Source organism: Hemicordylus capensis, chromosome 13 (assembly GCF_027244095.1).
Source record: "Hemicordylus capensis ecotype Gifberg chromosome 13, rHemCap1.1.pri, whole genome shotgun sequence".
Taxonomy (NCBI): domain Eukaryota; kingdom Metazoa; phylum Chordata; class Lepidosauria; order Squamata; family Cordylidae; genus Hemicordylus; species Hemicordylus capensis.
The window spans coordinates 19,220,010-19,236,404 of record NC_069669.1 but is presented as its reverse complement, the minus strand read 5'-3'; the positions used below and the strand labels follow the sequence as shown (position 1 = coordinate 19,236,404).

Sequence of the window (16,395 nt, the reverse complement as noted above, 5' to 3'; positions counted from 1 at the left end):
AGCAGAACTTGGACTCGTGGAACCTGAATTCGCTGGCTGGGATATGGGTGTGGGTGGGGAGAATGACCGGCGGGTCGGGTTCCCCCTCCCCCAGGAAATCGCCAGATGGCAAGTTCGCGGGCATACACCGGTCGCCTGTCCCCACAGAAGTAATATTGAAGCACTCTTGGGCTAGGAGGAGGGCTGACGGGAGGGGTCCGAGGAGCCACTGTTGGCAGACGGCTTGAAAAGCAGGCGCTCACCAAGGCGTGCTACGGGAGGTTTCACTTTCCACTTGCATCGTTTTTGTCTCTCTGAAGTGGCCCTTTGCTTTCTCGATGCTTTAGTAACCTCAGTTTTGTGGTGCTTGGAACTTTTTTTTAGGGAATTACGAGGCAAAGCCTCCACCCCAGTGGCCGGGAGCGCATTCCCTTGAAGTTGGGAGGAGCCAGGAATGGCGCAGAGCAGTTGAGCAGTCGGCGGGGAGAGGGGCGCTTGCCGCCTCAGGAGCCCACGCCGCAGACTTTCTCCCTGGGAAGGACGAGTTGGGTTCTGAGGGGTGACCCACAGAGAGTGAAAAAAACCCGACTAACTCCCTGGCATGGGTGGGGTCCATGGGGAGGGGGGCGCAAACAGAAAACAAAGGAAACTTCCAATGGCCGAATTGGTAACAGAAGAAAGGTTTGGAGTTTGGCAAATTCACCAACTCTACTCCCGCCCTTGCACCAAAAGGAAAGGATCTGTGCACTATTTGGAGCCAGCTGTTCCCCCCTCCCTCCCTCCTCCTCCATTCCACCCCCTCCCCCCGCTCCACTCTCTTGCCTCCTTCCCTTCCTTCTGCCCCCTCCCTCTCCCCCACCCCACTCTCTCTTTCCCACTCACCCCCCTTCCAGTCTCTCCACTGCTTCCCCGCCACTTTCTCGTCTTGCCGGCCCGCCACCACCTCTCGCCCCCAGCAGCCAGGCCAGGCTTTACCACCACCGCTGCCTCCCCCTTACCCAGGACGGCCTGGCCTGCCGTCCCGCCTCCCAGGCCGGGCTTTGCTGCTGCCTCCTCCCCCTTACCCAGGATGGCCAGGCCGTCCCACGCCGCCTCCCAGGCTGTTTTGCGGCCCGCCACCACCATCCTCCGCCATATTTTTTTTTTTGCCCCAAACTCTCGCCCAATGCCAGGAACTCTCATGAGCGTACCGCCACCAAATCCTGGGCACGCATGCCGGCTAAGAGAATTAAATATATAGATGGTACGGATCATCCGGATCCTTTTCAGTCTGGCTTCCACCCCGGATATGGGACTGAAACTGCCTTGGTTGCACTAGTGGATGACCTTCGCCAGGAACTAGACAGGGGGAGTGTGTCCCTGTTGGTTCTGCTGGACCTCTCAGCGGCGTTCGATATCATCGACCATGGTATCCTTTTGGACCACCTCGAGTATGGGAATTGAAGGTTCTGTGTTGGAGTGGCTCCGATCCTTTCTTGGGGGGGAGGGTCCAGAAGGTGGTGCTGGGGGACTACTGCTCAGCCCAGTGGCCAATGGCCTGTTGGGTCTCAGAGGGTTCGGTTTTGTCCCCCTTGCTGTTTAACATCTACATGACGCCGCTGGGAGAGGTCATCCAGAGACTTGAACTGAGTTGTCAGCAATATGTAGACAACACTCTTCTCTATCTCTCCTTGTCACCTGACCCTAGGGAGGCAGTGGATGTCCGGAATCAGGGAATGGAGACCGTGATGGGTTGGATGTGGGCTAATAAACCGAGACTGAATTCGGACAAGACAGAGGTAGTGTTGGTCGGTAGCAGAGCCAATCGGGAAGAGGTGATTCTACCTGTTCTGGATGGGGTTGCACTCCGCTTGGAGGAGCAAGTACACAGCTTGGGGGTATTACTGGACCTGGCTCTGCTTTTGGAACCTCAGGTGGAGGCGGTGGCCTGGGGTGCCTTTGCACAGCTTCGGCTAGTACACCAGCTGCGTCCCTTTCTCAAGGAGGCAGATCTGGCCACAGTTACCCATGCCTTAGTCACATCACGCTGGATTACTGTAATGCGCTCTACGTGAGGCTGCCCTTGAAGAATATCCAGAAACTGCAGCTAGTGCAAAATGCAGCATCTAGGGTTCTATCTGGAGCTGCCCAGTGTGATCATATCACATCTATTTTGAAAGAGCTGCACTGGTTACCAGTGTGTTTCCAGGTCCAATTCAAGGTGCTGGTTTTGACCTTTAAATCCCTTAACAGTTTGGGCCCAAGATACCCGAGGGACTGCCTGCTCCCAAGGGTTGCTGCCCGCTTGACGAGATCATCTAATGGGGCTCTGCTCCAGGCGCCAACAATGAGGAAGGCTCGGTTGTCATGCACGCGGGACAGGGCCTTCTCTGTTGTTGCCCCCAGACTTTGGAATGCTCTCCCAGTGGCCATTCACTCCTCAGACTCCATCACAGTTTTTAGAAAGCTTGTTAAATCTTGGCTTTTTATCCAGGCCTTTACATTATTGTTTCTATTGCTACTTCTGTGTGTTTTACCCACACATAGTTTTATGTTTGCATTTTATGTTTTAAATCAGATTTGTTTCATATTTTTAGCTTAACATTTTTAGTTGTCTTTTTTATTGTATGTTTTCTAATTTTTGTAAACCACCTTGGGATTGTTTTTAATGAAAGGTGGTATATAAATTTAGCAATAAATAAAATTTAAAAAAATCAAAAAACCAGCCTGAATGGTAGTAATAAGCTGAGCTCTCTGGAGAAGCATGCTGCCTGAGGCAAGACAGGAACGCAAATGGGGTATGGGGCTCCACCTACCCAGCTATCGGATGTTGCCTGCAACTCTAAACTCTACTTCCTGAGGCATGATCTGGAACACAACCCACCATCTAGAATAAAATCAGACAACTGTAGAAAAATATACCAATGGGGATTCGAACCAGCAACCTTTGGCTTGCTAGTCAAGTCATTTCCCCGCTGCACCATTAGGTGGCTATATGTATGTCCTACAGCCACAGCTAATGGCAGAATGAGAAACCACTGCCCTGTTTTCACTTATGCTTTGATTTCAGCACTGTGAGACTGGAAGAAAACGTGGTGGAATTCAATAAAAAACATTCAATGTGACTGAAAGCTCAAACAAGCAACCTGCATTTCCACATTAAATTTACCAAATCTGCCCCAAGAGGGACCACCACCATCACTCAAGAGTAAGGGCCAGAAGCATATACTCCTCAACTGACTTTTTGGGCAGTTGGGAATCATACTCATGATAATCCCAACGTTTCTCAGGTGAAAACCATTGATATCCAGATACACAGCCCACATTATTTTTTTCCAAATTAAAGGTTCCCCAAAGCCACATGCATTTTTCCACTCCAAGAGCCAAATAAGACGTCTCTACCAACTACAGCTGGAGCTCTTCCGTATAATTCGATACAACATACAAATGAGGTTAATGACACACAAAATTATCTACGGGCTTCTATGGTGTATTTCTAATATGGCCCATAGTACTGCAAAGGTTGCTCACATGGATGGATGGAGATCATAGACAGTCAATTGACTAATCAAATAATGACAAATGGTCAAGCATTTAAAGCAATAATTTAGCACAACTGTAACAAAGAGCCTCATGCCAACTATTTAAACTCAAGATACTTAACGTTGCAGAAACAATGAAATCAAGTTCTAAGACATAAATAATTACCACTTATAAACAATGTGATGTAAATATAGTTGAAAGCCAACAATATTCAAAACATCAGACCGTTCTTCTCAGCATTTGTTTAGAAGCTCAGGGACAGCTTAAGAATTTTAAACCACATACACATAAAATGTGCTTCCTGCTCTTATGAAGTTCCTGCAGAGGTGGAAGCAATGGAGCCCTCATGCACGCCTTCGCCATCAGCCAAAAGCACTATACAATTTTTAAAAGGTAGGCCACCACCTACATAAGATATCCAACAATACGACAGTGGACAAACATATCATCAAATAAGAGGTCAATTGCCTGGCATCTTAGCCCTATAGGCTTTTGGGGGGGTGAGTGGAGGGGTTTGCCTGCTACAGAGATGCAAAAAAGCAGGTCAGCTTACTTTTCAGTGCCAATACACAGAGCACAGAATAATCCTCCCCAGGTCTTGTTTCTTCATGCTATAAAAGAAGCAGTCACGTATGCCATGAACAGAGAAACAAACCCACCACCATTCCAGAGGGAAAACATACAAGTCCTGGAAGCTCCAAGGCAGATTGGACAAATTAACTCAACTTGATCATTCCTTTTTTGCTTCTAGTCAGTTCCATTTACATCACTCTTCTGATAGCACAATACTTCAGGAACATGTCTTCAGAATCTTTGGAACAAGATTTTATCAGCATCAACCCAAGCCTCAAAAGGATTCCACCATCACAACTCACATTAGTATGCATGCAATTGATTTACAGTGGTAGTAGAACACTTGAAGATTCAGAATATCTTCAAATTAAATATAAATTTGCTGCAATCTCATGTCTCGTATTCCTCAAAGGATCTCCAGGTACTAGAGTATACGGTATTACCACCACCAAAATGTATTTACTGCTTTTCAACAAACATTCTCAATCAAGATGCTTCCCTGCCCCAAAAGAGCTCCCTATCTAAAAATAAACCTAAGGTTGACACCAGCAACAGTCACTGGAGGGATGCTGTGTTGGGGCTGGATAGGGGCAATAGCTACACACACACACACACACACACCAAAAGAATCACCACTTTGATAAGCGCCTCTCTGCTCAGTTAGCAAGGGTACTTTACCCAATTTGCAAGTGAATACCTACCCGCATCAGATGCAACTTTTCATTTAGGAAATGAACATTTTTAACATTATGTATTAAACTTGTATGACAAAACTGAACCTGCTCCTTTCTCATTCTTGACTCTAGCACTCACATCAAAAATTGTGAACATTTATTGCTGGACAGTAAAGCCAAATAAAAGCTAAAGGTCTAGGTGATCTAACAACAAAACATGTTTAGCAGTTGCCCCACACACCTGAAGGCAGGTGCAGTTTTTCACCACTGTCCCAGAGCCAAGAACAGGAGAGAGAGAAAATGGGATCCACTCCAGAGGAACAAAAGTGTTAGAGAACACTGAATACTCCCATTTTCTCCCCTCCCAGCCTAACATGACTGTACAGGGACAGTGAAAGCCACTTATCACCAGGCAGAGAGAGCAAAGCAACATAGCTAGAGGCTAGGCAGGAGGAAAGAGAGAGCTGTGAGAGGAGGAACAAGTACCTGCATGTGTACTATGTGCAAAGTGAAGTTGCAGCAGTAGTGGTGGTAAGGAATATTATTGGGCCTGAATACATGCAAAGAACAAGACAGCGTTTGAAACAAGCAGAGTTTATTACAATAGTTTTTGCATACATACACACCAAATGGACACCCACACACACACCTACTTCAACCACAAATATTTCCACTGACCAATGGGAGAAGACCCAGAGCAAATAGAACAGAAATAAACTGGAAGCAGCATCTCTTGAGTCTACACTCTAATAGACAGAACACACAAGAGGCATCAAACTACGCAACTCATAGTTCAGTCACTGTATGAACTTCCCTATGAACATTCAGAAATGGCTTGATCACTTTGACCAAACAATACACCTCCCCAACACAGAACAGGTAGGTCACCTTAAGCTTTCAGATTTGTTTAGAACATCTGATCCAACAACAGCTTTCATTCCATTCATTCTTGGGTCCTGAAAAAGCATCAACATTTATATCTCCCAGTTATATCTCCCAGTCTCACTAGGAAGAATAAAGCTGATTTTTCTATTGCTGTCTGCAGTACACAGCAAGTTAAAAGCTGTGGTTAATGAGTTCTGTATGAGTGGTGCTTCAAGGTGGTGCTTTAATATGGTGCTTCAAGGCAGATCACTGTGACTCACTGAACTCAATTGGAAACAACAGGCATGTTTCTGAGTAAACATGTATAGGTACAGACTGCATGGATGCAATCCTAAACACATTCACTGGGAAAGAAAGCTCACTGAAATCAATGGGTTGGATCCGGAGAATCATGAGCTGAAGGAGAACAGCTGCACTGTGTTTGTGCAACAGCTCACACAAATGTTCATACGGTGCTGTATGAACCTATAGCAGGTCTCTTCTTCTTATACAAGCAGCAGCAGTAGAGCATTTCTGGATTTAGTCTCTCTTGCCTTGCACTAATATGCAAGGTGTAGAGGAGCCTTTTCATGAGCAGATGACACCTACTTCATACAGGAAGGCACCCTTGGATCCAGCTCCTAATGAACGTACTTGTTGCTACAGGAGCTTTTCATGACAGCCAAGAACTGGGATGAGTGCTCTTCCACCTTTGATTATTCCTAAGTATTGGGACTTGTGCAGAGAACTTCTAAGTTGACCTGCAACAAAGCTGCTGTGGTTCTTAGGAACCACCAGAAGTTTCTGGGCCTGAGGTTCCCATTCTTGGATTAGCAGTGATTTAAAAAAAATTAAAGTCATGTACACAGGCATCATCTCTTACTGCACAGGAGATGGCAATGGTAAACCCCTCCTGTATTCTACCAAAGAAAACCCCAGGGATCTGTGGTTTATTAAGAGCTGGATCCAAGGGTGCCTTTCTGTATGAAGTAGGTATCTTCTGCTCATGGAACGGCTCCTCTACACCTTGCATATTAGTGCAAGGAAAGAGAGACTAAATCCAGAAATGCTCTACTGTTGCTACTTGTATAAGCAGAAGAGAACTGCTATTATTATTATTAATTTTTATATCCCGCTCTTCCTCCAAGGAGCCCAGAGCGGTGCACTACGTACTTGAGTTTCTCTTTCACAACAACACCGTATGAACATTTGTGTAAGCTGTTGCACAAACATTTACAGCGCAGCTGTTTTCCTTCACCTCATGATGCTTTGGATCCAACCCATTGATTTCAGTGAGCTTTCCTTCCCAGTGTCTCTATACTGACTCCACAGCACAACTTTGCTTCACACAAGTAAACAATCCCCAGATGCAGACATATCAGGTTCAGCATATTTTAGTATAAAGCTTTGTTCTATTGTCCCTTAGATTAAAAATTAAACAGATGTATGAAATTGCTGGACGGTTCAGTTTTTCTGCAATGCTTTAGTGCAGAGCATTTACTTACATATTCAATTATAATTAAGTATGATTTATTTAATAACCAGCACAAATGGAAAATCATTTTGAACACCGAGGTTCAAGATGTTCCCAGATTTTTAAGACACCCATTATCTGACTAGCAAAGAGATGCTGACACATTCCATATATGTTGCAGTTTTCATCGCATAGCGACCAACTTGCAGCAACACTTTCATGAACAAAAACTAATGAGGAAAACAGCCTTCATTCTCTGTAATATAAAAGAGGAAGCTGATTAAGAATTTAAAGTCAGAAAGGTGTATTAACAGAAAGGGGGCAGGAATAATGGAAATAAAAAGGTAGCAACACTGGATTAAAATGGCCTTTCAAAATGTAACGCAATAAGAAGTGTTGGCAGCCTAGAAGGAAGCAAAAATTGACACTTTCTGCCCCCTACAGTTTACATTGATATCAGAATGTATTTATTTTTTAAAGCAAGGCCTGGAAAGAAGAGAGGAAGACTAGATTCCTAAAAATCAGATGACTAGACCTCTCAGTTATTCACTGGATAGCTAAACTATAGTGAGTGTCAGCTTCACAGGGCTTTGTTGCTTTGTCAGAGACTGATTATAGACACTGAATTTTTATACCATCAATCCTGCACACCACTGCTGGTTCTATAAACAGGCCAGATGTTAGCATTTATATCTCCCCTCCCTTGTCGATGAATCTTCACTGCCTGAATTTGAACACACTCTCAGAACCCACGTAAGCCATTTCCCCCCTTCCATTTTTGCATCACTAAGATAAAGCAGTGGAGAGCTTTCTGACAACGCACAATCTCTGAAGTTCACACCTGCAGGCCTCAACAACATACCACAAAAAAGAAATTCAACTGTCAAGTTGCTTGAGGAGAAAATGCTCCATAAATGTATGTATTTTTATCCCTGTGCCCCTCTCCTTCATTATATGCCACCATACTGGAAACATTAACAGCAAACATTATTCAGTTTTGCAGCCTAGGCGTACATATAAAGAAGATTATTAAAATGCAAACTAAAATTAAATATTTCTAAAAATCCATATGGGCAGCAGAAAGTCCTAGGAATCCATACTTTAATCACTTATCTCAGCACAAAGTACTTCCGTAATTATTAGTATAAACAACACAGTATGTTTTTAAAACTTTCTATTAAACCACCACAGAAGGTATAAGCACTGTAACCTGCCGTCCCGCTGCCTTTACAGTTAAAACTGGATCTACTTATGCAGAAGAATGAGGCAATGGAGATCCTACATGTCAGAAAGGTTGTTACACTTTTGATTGTAGATGGGAGGGGCCATATTTATGAATTCCATCTATGTTTAAAAAAAAAAAAAAAGCTCGCACAGCAAAAAGGACTTGGCTGGAACCTCTCTCCTACGATGCTAGTTTTCTACTTGCAGGGAGCTGCTTAAAAAAAAAAAAACATGGGGAGGCATTCAGAACTATTGCCACATACCTACAGTCTGAAGTGGTATAGTCCATTCTGCCACATGTGTAGATTGGGTCTTAGTAATCTGCATGAAAGTTTAGGGGCTGAAGTGGGTGGATAAATATGGCACACTGCCAAGATACAAGACTCTCAGACCACGTACCATTGGGCAGGAAAAACACACTCATGGTAACCCTAAATACCTTCTAGAACCCTCGCGTTTATTGCTTCAGAAGAACCAAAAGAACAACCGTCTTGAATCAGCAACATCACTGATAATTTTATAATTATCAAACGCATGATGACCAACTAATCTTCCCATACTCCTTTTGATTCCTTAGTGTCATTTTGGAAAGCAAGCCTTTAACATTAATGGCTCTCATGCAAGTAATTAAATTCAGTTCACCTAGGAATATTACCCTGGTACCAGTGTTCTCTGTGTGCATGCTCACATGGTTTTTGATGTCTGCTCAGTTAATTTTAGATCCCGCTCAGGTTGAATCAGGAAGGCCCCACTCTGAATCTGTGTGTGCACACACTGCCTTGATACTACTGCTCAAAACAAAACTCATTCTAACCCCTGCTAACTGGGCAAAGAGGCACCTTTACTGTGGTGATACTCTTTATTTAGCAGGGGGAGAATAACTGGCCCTAACCACCCCCAGCACAGTACCTCCAGTGACTGTTGCTGGTGTCTGTCTTATGCTTCTTTTTAGAATATGAGCCCTTTGGGGACAGGGATCCATCTTTTTTATTATCTCAACACTGCCCGGGACTTCCAATTTTAAGATGTTCCCTCCTTACACTTCCAGATTTAGGCTGTAATCCTAAATGTTCCTACAATGGAGTAAATTCTACTGAACTCAGTGGGATCTACTTCTGAGTAAACATGTTTAGGATTGCACCATTAGTCTTCTGGGGACAAAATTGTGAATGTGCTGCTTTTCAATTCACAACCCTTTTTAAAATCAACATCTACTTGTGGTACTGTGGGCAAGGCACATTTTGAAGGAAAACTGGTTGATGCTTGAAGAGCAGTGTGGAGGATATCATTTGTTCACAGAAAGTGTGTAAAGGAGAGGAATGTTTAGTGAATTTAATAGCCACTTGCAAATGACTACCTTTTCTTCACATGCATCTTTACTATTTCCTAGACTACTATGCAGTGGATTTACTAATGGTAGCAGCAGCAGTTTCCTCCTCCTCTCTGTATAAATTACTAATTCAGTTCTTTCCCACCTTTGCTTCCCTATGATTTTTTTTAAAAAAATTCAGTCCACACATATGGATTGTACACAGAATCATTTCCTCCCATTGTGTTCTTGGAAACACAATTTACTTCCTCTGCCCATTCCCATCCTCTCTGCCTCCCTGAAAATGCCACCTCCAGGCGCAGGCTTGACCCCAGAACTTGCCCAAGCCTCAGGACCCCCTCTCCCGCCCACCCACCCCTTCTTTCCGCTCCCGCCGACACAGCCGCGTGCCACCCACCCACCTTTCCTCACGCCCACACCGCCATCCTAGTAACTCGGCTCGGTAGCTTCCCCACAAGGGGAGGAACATTTAGAAGGCAGCCACTTCCCCATCTTTCGGGTTTTCTTTTCCAGAGACATACACACAACAAGCGTCGTTTCCTCCTGTACCCAAAACAAACAGTTCCTACGGAGACCTCCCCCCGCACCCCAAGCCAAGTGCACAAGAGCAGGCCGGATACGCCGCTCTCTGGGAGCTCTCGAGGCTCGCTCGCTCCCTCCCTCTAGAAGCCGCCTCCTCCTCCCTCCCACAAGCGTGCTCTGCAGTTCCCCGATTCCGGGAAATCCTCACTCCCTCCAACCCAGCAGCAGGAGGAGGCTGCTCGTGCCCCCCTCCCGCCTCCTGGGGGGGGGTAAGATGGGACTGGAGACCCCACCCCACCCCCGCCTTGTTCTCTTCCTCCCAGGGAAGCAGCAGAGGAGTGGCGGATCCTAGAGGGATCCGAGCCATGTGGGGAGGTCAGTCCCACTCCTCCCAGGCCTCCTGCGGCAGAGCTCGTGTATGGGGGGGGGCGTGAGGAAGCCCACCAAGAAGACCCCTCATGCCCTTCCGAGAAGAGCCGGACTAAAGATGCTGCCAAAGCCCAGCCCCAGTTGGAGGCTCTGCCTCGGGGCACACTGGCCGCCCCGTGCCCGCCTTGCCTACTAGGCAGGCACGCAGGCACGTGTGAGTGCGCGCACGCGTGTGCGCGCCCCGAAGCCGTGGGGTGTGTGTGTGTGGGGTGTTTTGCGGAGTGGGCCCCCCCCACCCAGCCCCCGTCCTCACCTTGCGCTTCCTGGTCTCGGCCGACCCGCTCCACACGAAGCACTGGTAGATCACCCGCAGGTTCTGCTTCCAGTTCTCCACCTTGAAGCCGGTCACATGGCAGCACCCGGCGGCCGGCGGACTCATGTCAGACCCCCCCACATCAATCCGCCCGCCCCGCCGGCACGGCTGCTTCGAGAGAGACTTCGGCGGGAAAGAGGAGGAGGGGCGGCCGGGAGCGGGGGGGGGAGAAGAAGAGAGAGGCGGAAAAAGAATCGGGATGCGGGGGGAGATCCCAAGAACGGAACTGCTGCGGCGGGAGGGGAGGAGGAGAAGGGCGACTGCTGGGGGGGGGGTGTGGGGGGAGGGGAGGATCGGGCGCTGGGGGGGAGGGGGAGGAGGAGGAGGGACCCCTCCCCCCACCGAGGAGGAGGGTGGTGGCGGCGGCGGTCGCCTCAGCGGCTCCTTCCCGGCTGAGGGGGGCGACTGCGGGCCACCCCCCTCAGGGCTGCGCGGCCTCCGCCCCCGCCGACTGCAGTGAGGAGGGGGGCGCGCGGGGTGGGGGGTGGGGAGGCGCCCTTCCTCTTCCTCCTCCTCGCTTTCGCTTTAACCCCGCCCCGCCCCCGGCTGCTCGGAACAAAGCGCCGCCGCCGCTCCTGAGGCAGCGCACAAAGCTGAGGGGGGGAAGGCGCTGAGGCGAAGCTCGGCCGCCGCCGCGCGCTACCTCATGGAGGCCGCCGCAGAGAGGGAGGCTGAGGAGGCGCGGGTGCCGCCGCCGCCGCGGCTGCTGTTGTTGGTCGGCCGGCCGGGGTGTGTTGTGCTCCTCTCCGCCTCCGGTCCCCTCAGCCAGCCCACCTCCAAAAAGGCTTTGCCGGGCGCCTGTCTCTTTAAATCACGCCCCCCCCGCAAGGTTTAATGAGCCTCTCCCACCGAGCGGCGAACTCCAGCTAAGCCCCGCCGGGCCCAAAGCGGGACAGACCAACTGGGGAAGGATGGGGGGGGGAGTGAGGAGGGAAGAGGCAGGCAAAGGGAGCGGGGGGGGAAGCAAATTCTCATCGCCCATGAACCACAAGGAGGCCCGGCGGGTGCGCGGCGATTGGCTGCTGCCAGCGCCCGTCCCGCCCCTCCGGCTTTTCTCATTGGCGGCAACGCCGCCTTCCTTTGCAACGCGAGGAGGATAGGAGGTTCCAAAAAAAAAAAAAGGCGGGTTCGTCTGTGTCGTCGCCAGCATTGATTGACAAAGAAAGGAGACGCCAGGGAGTACAAGAGGCGCACGTGCTACGAGGAGAGGGCGGCGATTGGTCGGCTGGCCCGCCGCTCTTACTGCCTAAGGGTCAAGGGCCGCTGGGGATTGGCTGGGAGGGGAAGGGATGTCAGAGTAATCCCGCCTTCTACAGCAGCAAGCAGGATATGGGCGAAGAGAGGCAAGGTTTGCTGTCACATCCGCTGAGCTTCGCAGCTTCTCGGTTACCCCAGTGATTTCTGCAAGGAGGATGGAGCTGGACTGGCTGAGGTGGATCAATTAGCTGGAGCTAATTAGATCCAGGTGGAGGATTCATTAGGTGGAGGATCTCCGCCTCTTCCAGCCTCAGAGGCAAGAGGCCTCTAAAATACCAGTTGCAGGGGAGCAAAGCCGCAGGAGAGGGGGCATGCCCTCACCTCCTCCCGAGGGCTTCCGGGAAGCATACAGCGGGCCACTGTGGGAAACAGGATGCTGGACTAGAGGGGCCTAGGAAGCTGCCATATATGGAGTCAGACCCTTGGTTCATCTAGCTCAGTATTGTCTACCCAGACTGGCAGCGGCTTCTCCGTGGCAGGCAGGAGTCTCTCTCAGCCCTGTCTTGGAGATGCTACCAGGGAGGGAACTTGGAACCTAAATGCTCTTCCCAGAGAAGCCCCATCCCCTCAGGGGAAGATCTTCCAGTGCCCGCAACATGTAGTCTCCCATTCAAATGCAAACCAGGGCAGACCCTGCTTAGCCAAGGGGACAATTCATGCATGCTCCCACAACACCAGTTCTCTTTGGGCCTGATCCAGCAGGGTGTTTCTTATGTTCTCTCTTTGGATTGCATTTTTAAAAATTTATTCCACAGCCCCAATTCTCCTCATTCAAATCACAACTAAGGTCGCCAGCTCTGTAACCCTTCCTGGAATTTCGCTCCCACCCATTCCCCAACATTTTCTCCAATTAACATCTCCAGGATCACTTTCGATAACATTCCTGGAAGCTGCAGGCCGATCGTGGGCAAGGTATGTGTGTGGCAACCCTAGGCTACCCATCTGGAATTTGCCACAAAATTTACTTATTGGCATTTATATCCTGCTTTTCTTCCAAGGAGCCCAGAGTGGTAGGCATGGATATGTCTGTCCTCACAACAGCCCTGAGAGGTATATTAGGCTGAGATAACCGACTGGCCCGGAGTCACCCAGTGAGTTTCGTGGCTGAACAGGAATTTGAACTCAGGTCTCCCCGGTCCTTGTCCAACACTTAACCACAGTACTGCACTGGCTGATAATAAACCCAAAGCACAGCAGGATCAGAAAGGCCAACTCTGATTGAAGCTATTCCTGGACATTTCCTACCCCAACCACAATATTTTTTGTCTTATCAGACAAAACTGGATTCCTTTCCTTTCCTGGAGACAGCTGGCCAGTCCTGAAGAGCTAATAACCCCGTTCAGTGCTCCACCTAGCACACCTGCATCTTACACTCCCTCCTGTACTGTGACATCACTGCCTATTGAGCAACCCACATTTCTCTCCCCCAGTTGACTTTGCTACAGTTTTGCCGGCCCTCAAGCACGTCTGAAAGACAGAGGTGTTGAAGGACCTCTTGAAGGAGGTTCCCCTGCCTCTCACTGCCGTGACTTGCCCGTTTGGCTCACTTCCCCCTAGCAACCCTGTGACTGTTGGGCATAGGAGAAGGGGTTCTTTTCTCCACCAGCAAGACCCACAGCATCTTTTTGCTTGTATACATAGCGCAGGGAGAGCAACTGGATCAGAAGGAGGGTTCTGCTGGCTGCTGCCTCTTTAAGAGGCAGGCCTCAGGATGAGAAAGGGCACCCAGGCCCAACACTCCGCTATATCACACTGACTTTACAAGCTAGGGATGGCTAGCAGTTAGTGACTAATTGGTAAAGTGAATGGGACCAAGGTCTAGTAAGCTCAGAAGTCATGCCTTCTTCCTAATCCTAACGACGTGAGGGTTACTGCTTGTGAGGGGAAAGGTATTCTTCCCTGTATTAGTTCCCACCACCGAGTCCCATGCATCACGGATATTTTTTAATCTATTCATCAGGGAGTCATACCATTAAACGTTTGGGCTTCGTTCCAGTTGAGGGCCTAACTTTTTTAAGTGGTTCAGTAACCAGACACTTTGAACGGTTTAGTGTCACTCTTTTTTTATTCCAATAGACTCTTGTTGCTTGTAATGGAAATTTATCAAATGGACCCAATAAGAAGTACTTAACTTGATGCAAATATGTATTATTTTTCAGCATTTAAAGTAAGTATTTACGATTAGAGTAAAATGGCGTCTGCGGTGCGAGCGACGTAAGGTAAAGGTAAAGTATGGTGTCAAGTAGATTTCAACTCCTGGCTACTGTTCTCTCTAAGGTGTGTGCATGTGCGCACACTCACAAGTTTTCTGATGTCTGCGCAGTCAGTTTTAGATCCCGCTCAGGTTGAATCAGGAAGGCCCCACTCTGAATGCAGGGGCGCACACACTGCCTTGATCCTGCCACCCCGAACAAAACTCATTCCGCACAGAGATGAAAACAATTAGAGGGACCACTGCTCCTGGTGCCCACAGAGCCCTGTGGTTTCTTTGGTAGAATACAGGAGGAGTTGACCATTGCCTCCTTCCACACAGTCTGAGATGAGGCCTTTCAACATCTTCCTATATTGCTGCTGCCCAATATAGTACCAGCGGGGATTCGAACTGGCAAGCTTCTGCAGGGATTTGAACCAGCAGCCTTCTGCTTGTTCGTCAAGCATTTCCCCACTGAGCCACTAGTAAAACAGTGCCTAAGGTCCAAGACCCTTGCAGCACAGCAGAATCGCCCAGTGACTTCTCTCCATAACAATTTGCCCAGACTGTGGAAGAGCAGAACATCTGGGAGGAGGTCGTGCAGGGTTGGCTGTCCAGGGTCAGCTGGTTCCCAGGGTCAGATAAGAGGGATTCTGGGCTGTGGTGATAGCGTCCTGACCTGAACTGCTTGCAGTCTCCTCTGAGCAGCTCCAGCAGTATATCCATTCTAGCAAAACTGTAGGTGCCTCTTCCCAAGTAACAGACAGATACTAATGTGCAAAGGCTGACTGCTTCGCCAGAGCATTAAGTATAAAGTCAATCACACCAACAAAACATAAGGAAAGGCACTCCAGCAATTACTCTGAAGATCCTCCAATACACGCCAGCAAGAGAAACGCACAGGCAAAGAGTCCTGCATTGGCAACACAGCTGCCTCCCCCGCCCGTCCCCGCCCTTTTCCCTGGTTCTGCTCCTGGGCATTCACACACCTAGCAGTTAAGCCAATGCAACTCTCCCCATCCCTGCCTAGAAAAGTCGGACCTGCTGCATTCCTGCCCGCCAAAGCAGGGTCACTTAAAATGCTGGCAACCTACTTGATAAGCATGACACGGCATGTTTATTCCGGCACAAACTTAAGAGCGATTTCCCTGGACAGAGCAGATAACCTCTGCACCATTTATAAAAGAGCAAGTCCAAACATCACAGACACATGCACAAAACCAGACAGCGTCACTCTGTGTTTGCCAAGGCAATAGCTAGCTTAGTAGTTGGACATACTCAACTGTGGTCCATTTTCAGCGGTCCATCAAGCTCAGTATGGTCTGTGTTAGCCCACAGCAGCTCTCTGGGGTCTCAGGCAAGGATCTTTCCTGGCCCTACCTGGAGATGCTGCCTGCCAGGGACTGCACCTGGGACCTCCTGCATGCGAAGCAGATGTTCTGCCACTGAGTTCACGGAGATCTTGCAAGACCTTTCCTTACAAAATATCTCCTAGTTGCTGAAAGTGTCTTCTGAAACACAGAGGCACTGGGCCATGCAACTGAAACCTTTGCTAAGTACTTGTGATCCTTGCAGTGATTTGCCTGTCGCTGTAGCCCACACAATTCAAGGCAGCAGAATACCGCTAAACAGCCACCGAAAGAAAGTGAAAAGGAGAGAACGGTGGTGCAGATTTGTCACACAAATGCTTGTTGAATCGCAGCTTCTGCACAACAGGAGTCTGCAGGTTTGCCCTAGCTTATATTATAGCCGGGCTTGGAAACGTTTAGGGACAAAGGCCTCATGGGAATCCTTTCGCCAGGATTTCCCCTTTTGGGGGTCTGCTATTGGCAACTTTCAACCATTGAAGTAGTAAATAAAGTGTGCCATCAAGTTGGTTTTGACTCCTGGTGCCCACAGAGCCCCATGGTTTTCTTTGGTAGAATACAGGAGGGGTTTATCATGGCCATCTCCCACGCAGTTGGAGATGATGCCTTTCGGCATCTGCATATATCGCTGCTGCCCAATATAGATGTTTCCCATAGTCTAGGAAACATACCAGCG

The 16,395-nt window shown here is 48.7% G+C and overlaps 1 protein-coding gene across 3 annotated transcripts in view; it reads right to left on the bottom strand.

Annotated features, from left to right (window-relative positions):
* USP22 (ubiquitin specific peptidase 22) overlaps window positions 1–11,424 on the bottom strand; it is a 149,432-nt gene extending 138,008 nt beyond the window's left edge. Inside the window, exon 1 of one of the 3 annotated variants that reach the window (XM_053276436.1) lies at window positions 10,845–11,424. In XM_053276436.1, the coding sequence (XP_053132411.1) occupies window positions 10,845–10,970 (126 nt within the window). In that variant the 5' untranslated portion in view covers window positions 10,971–11,424. Of the gene's footprint in view, window positions 1–10,041; window positions 10,222–10,844 lie in introns of those variants that run through there. The other 2 variants (XM_053276434.1, XM_053276435.1) reach the window with 2 other exon arrangements.
* Between the last annotated feature and the right edge of the window lie 4,971 nt (window positions 11,425–16,395).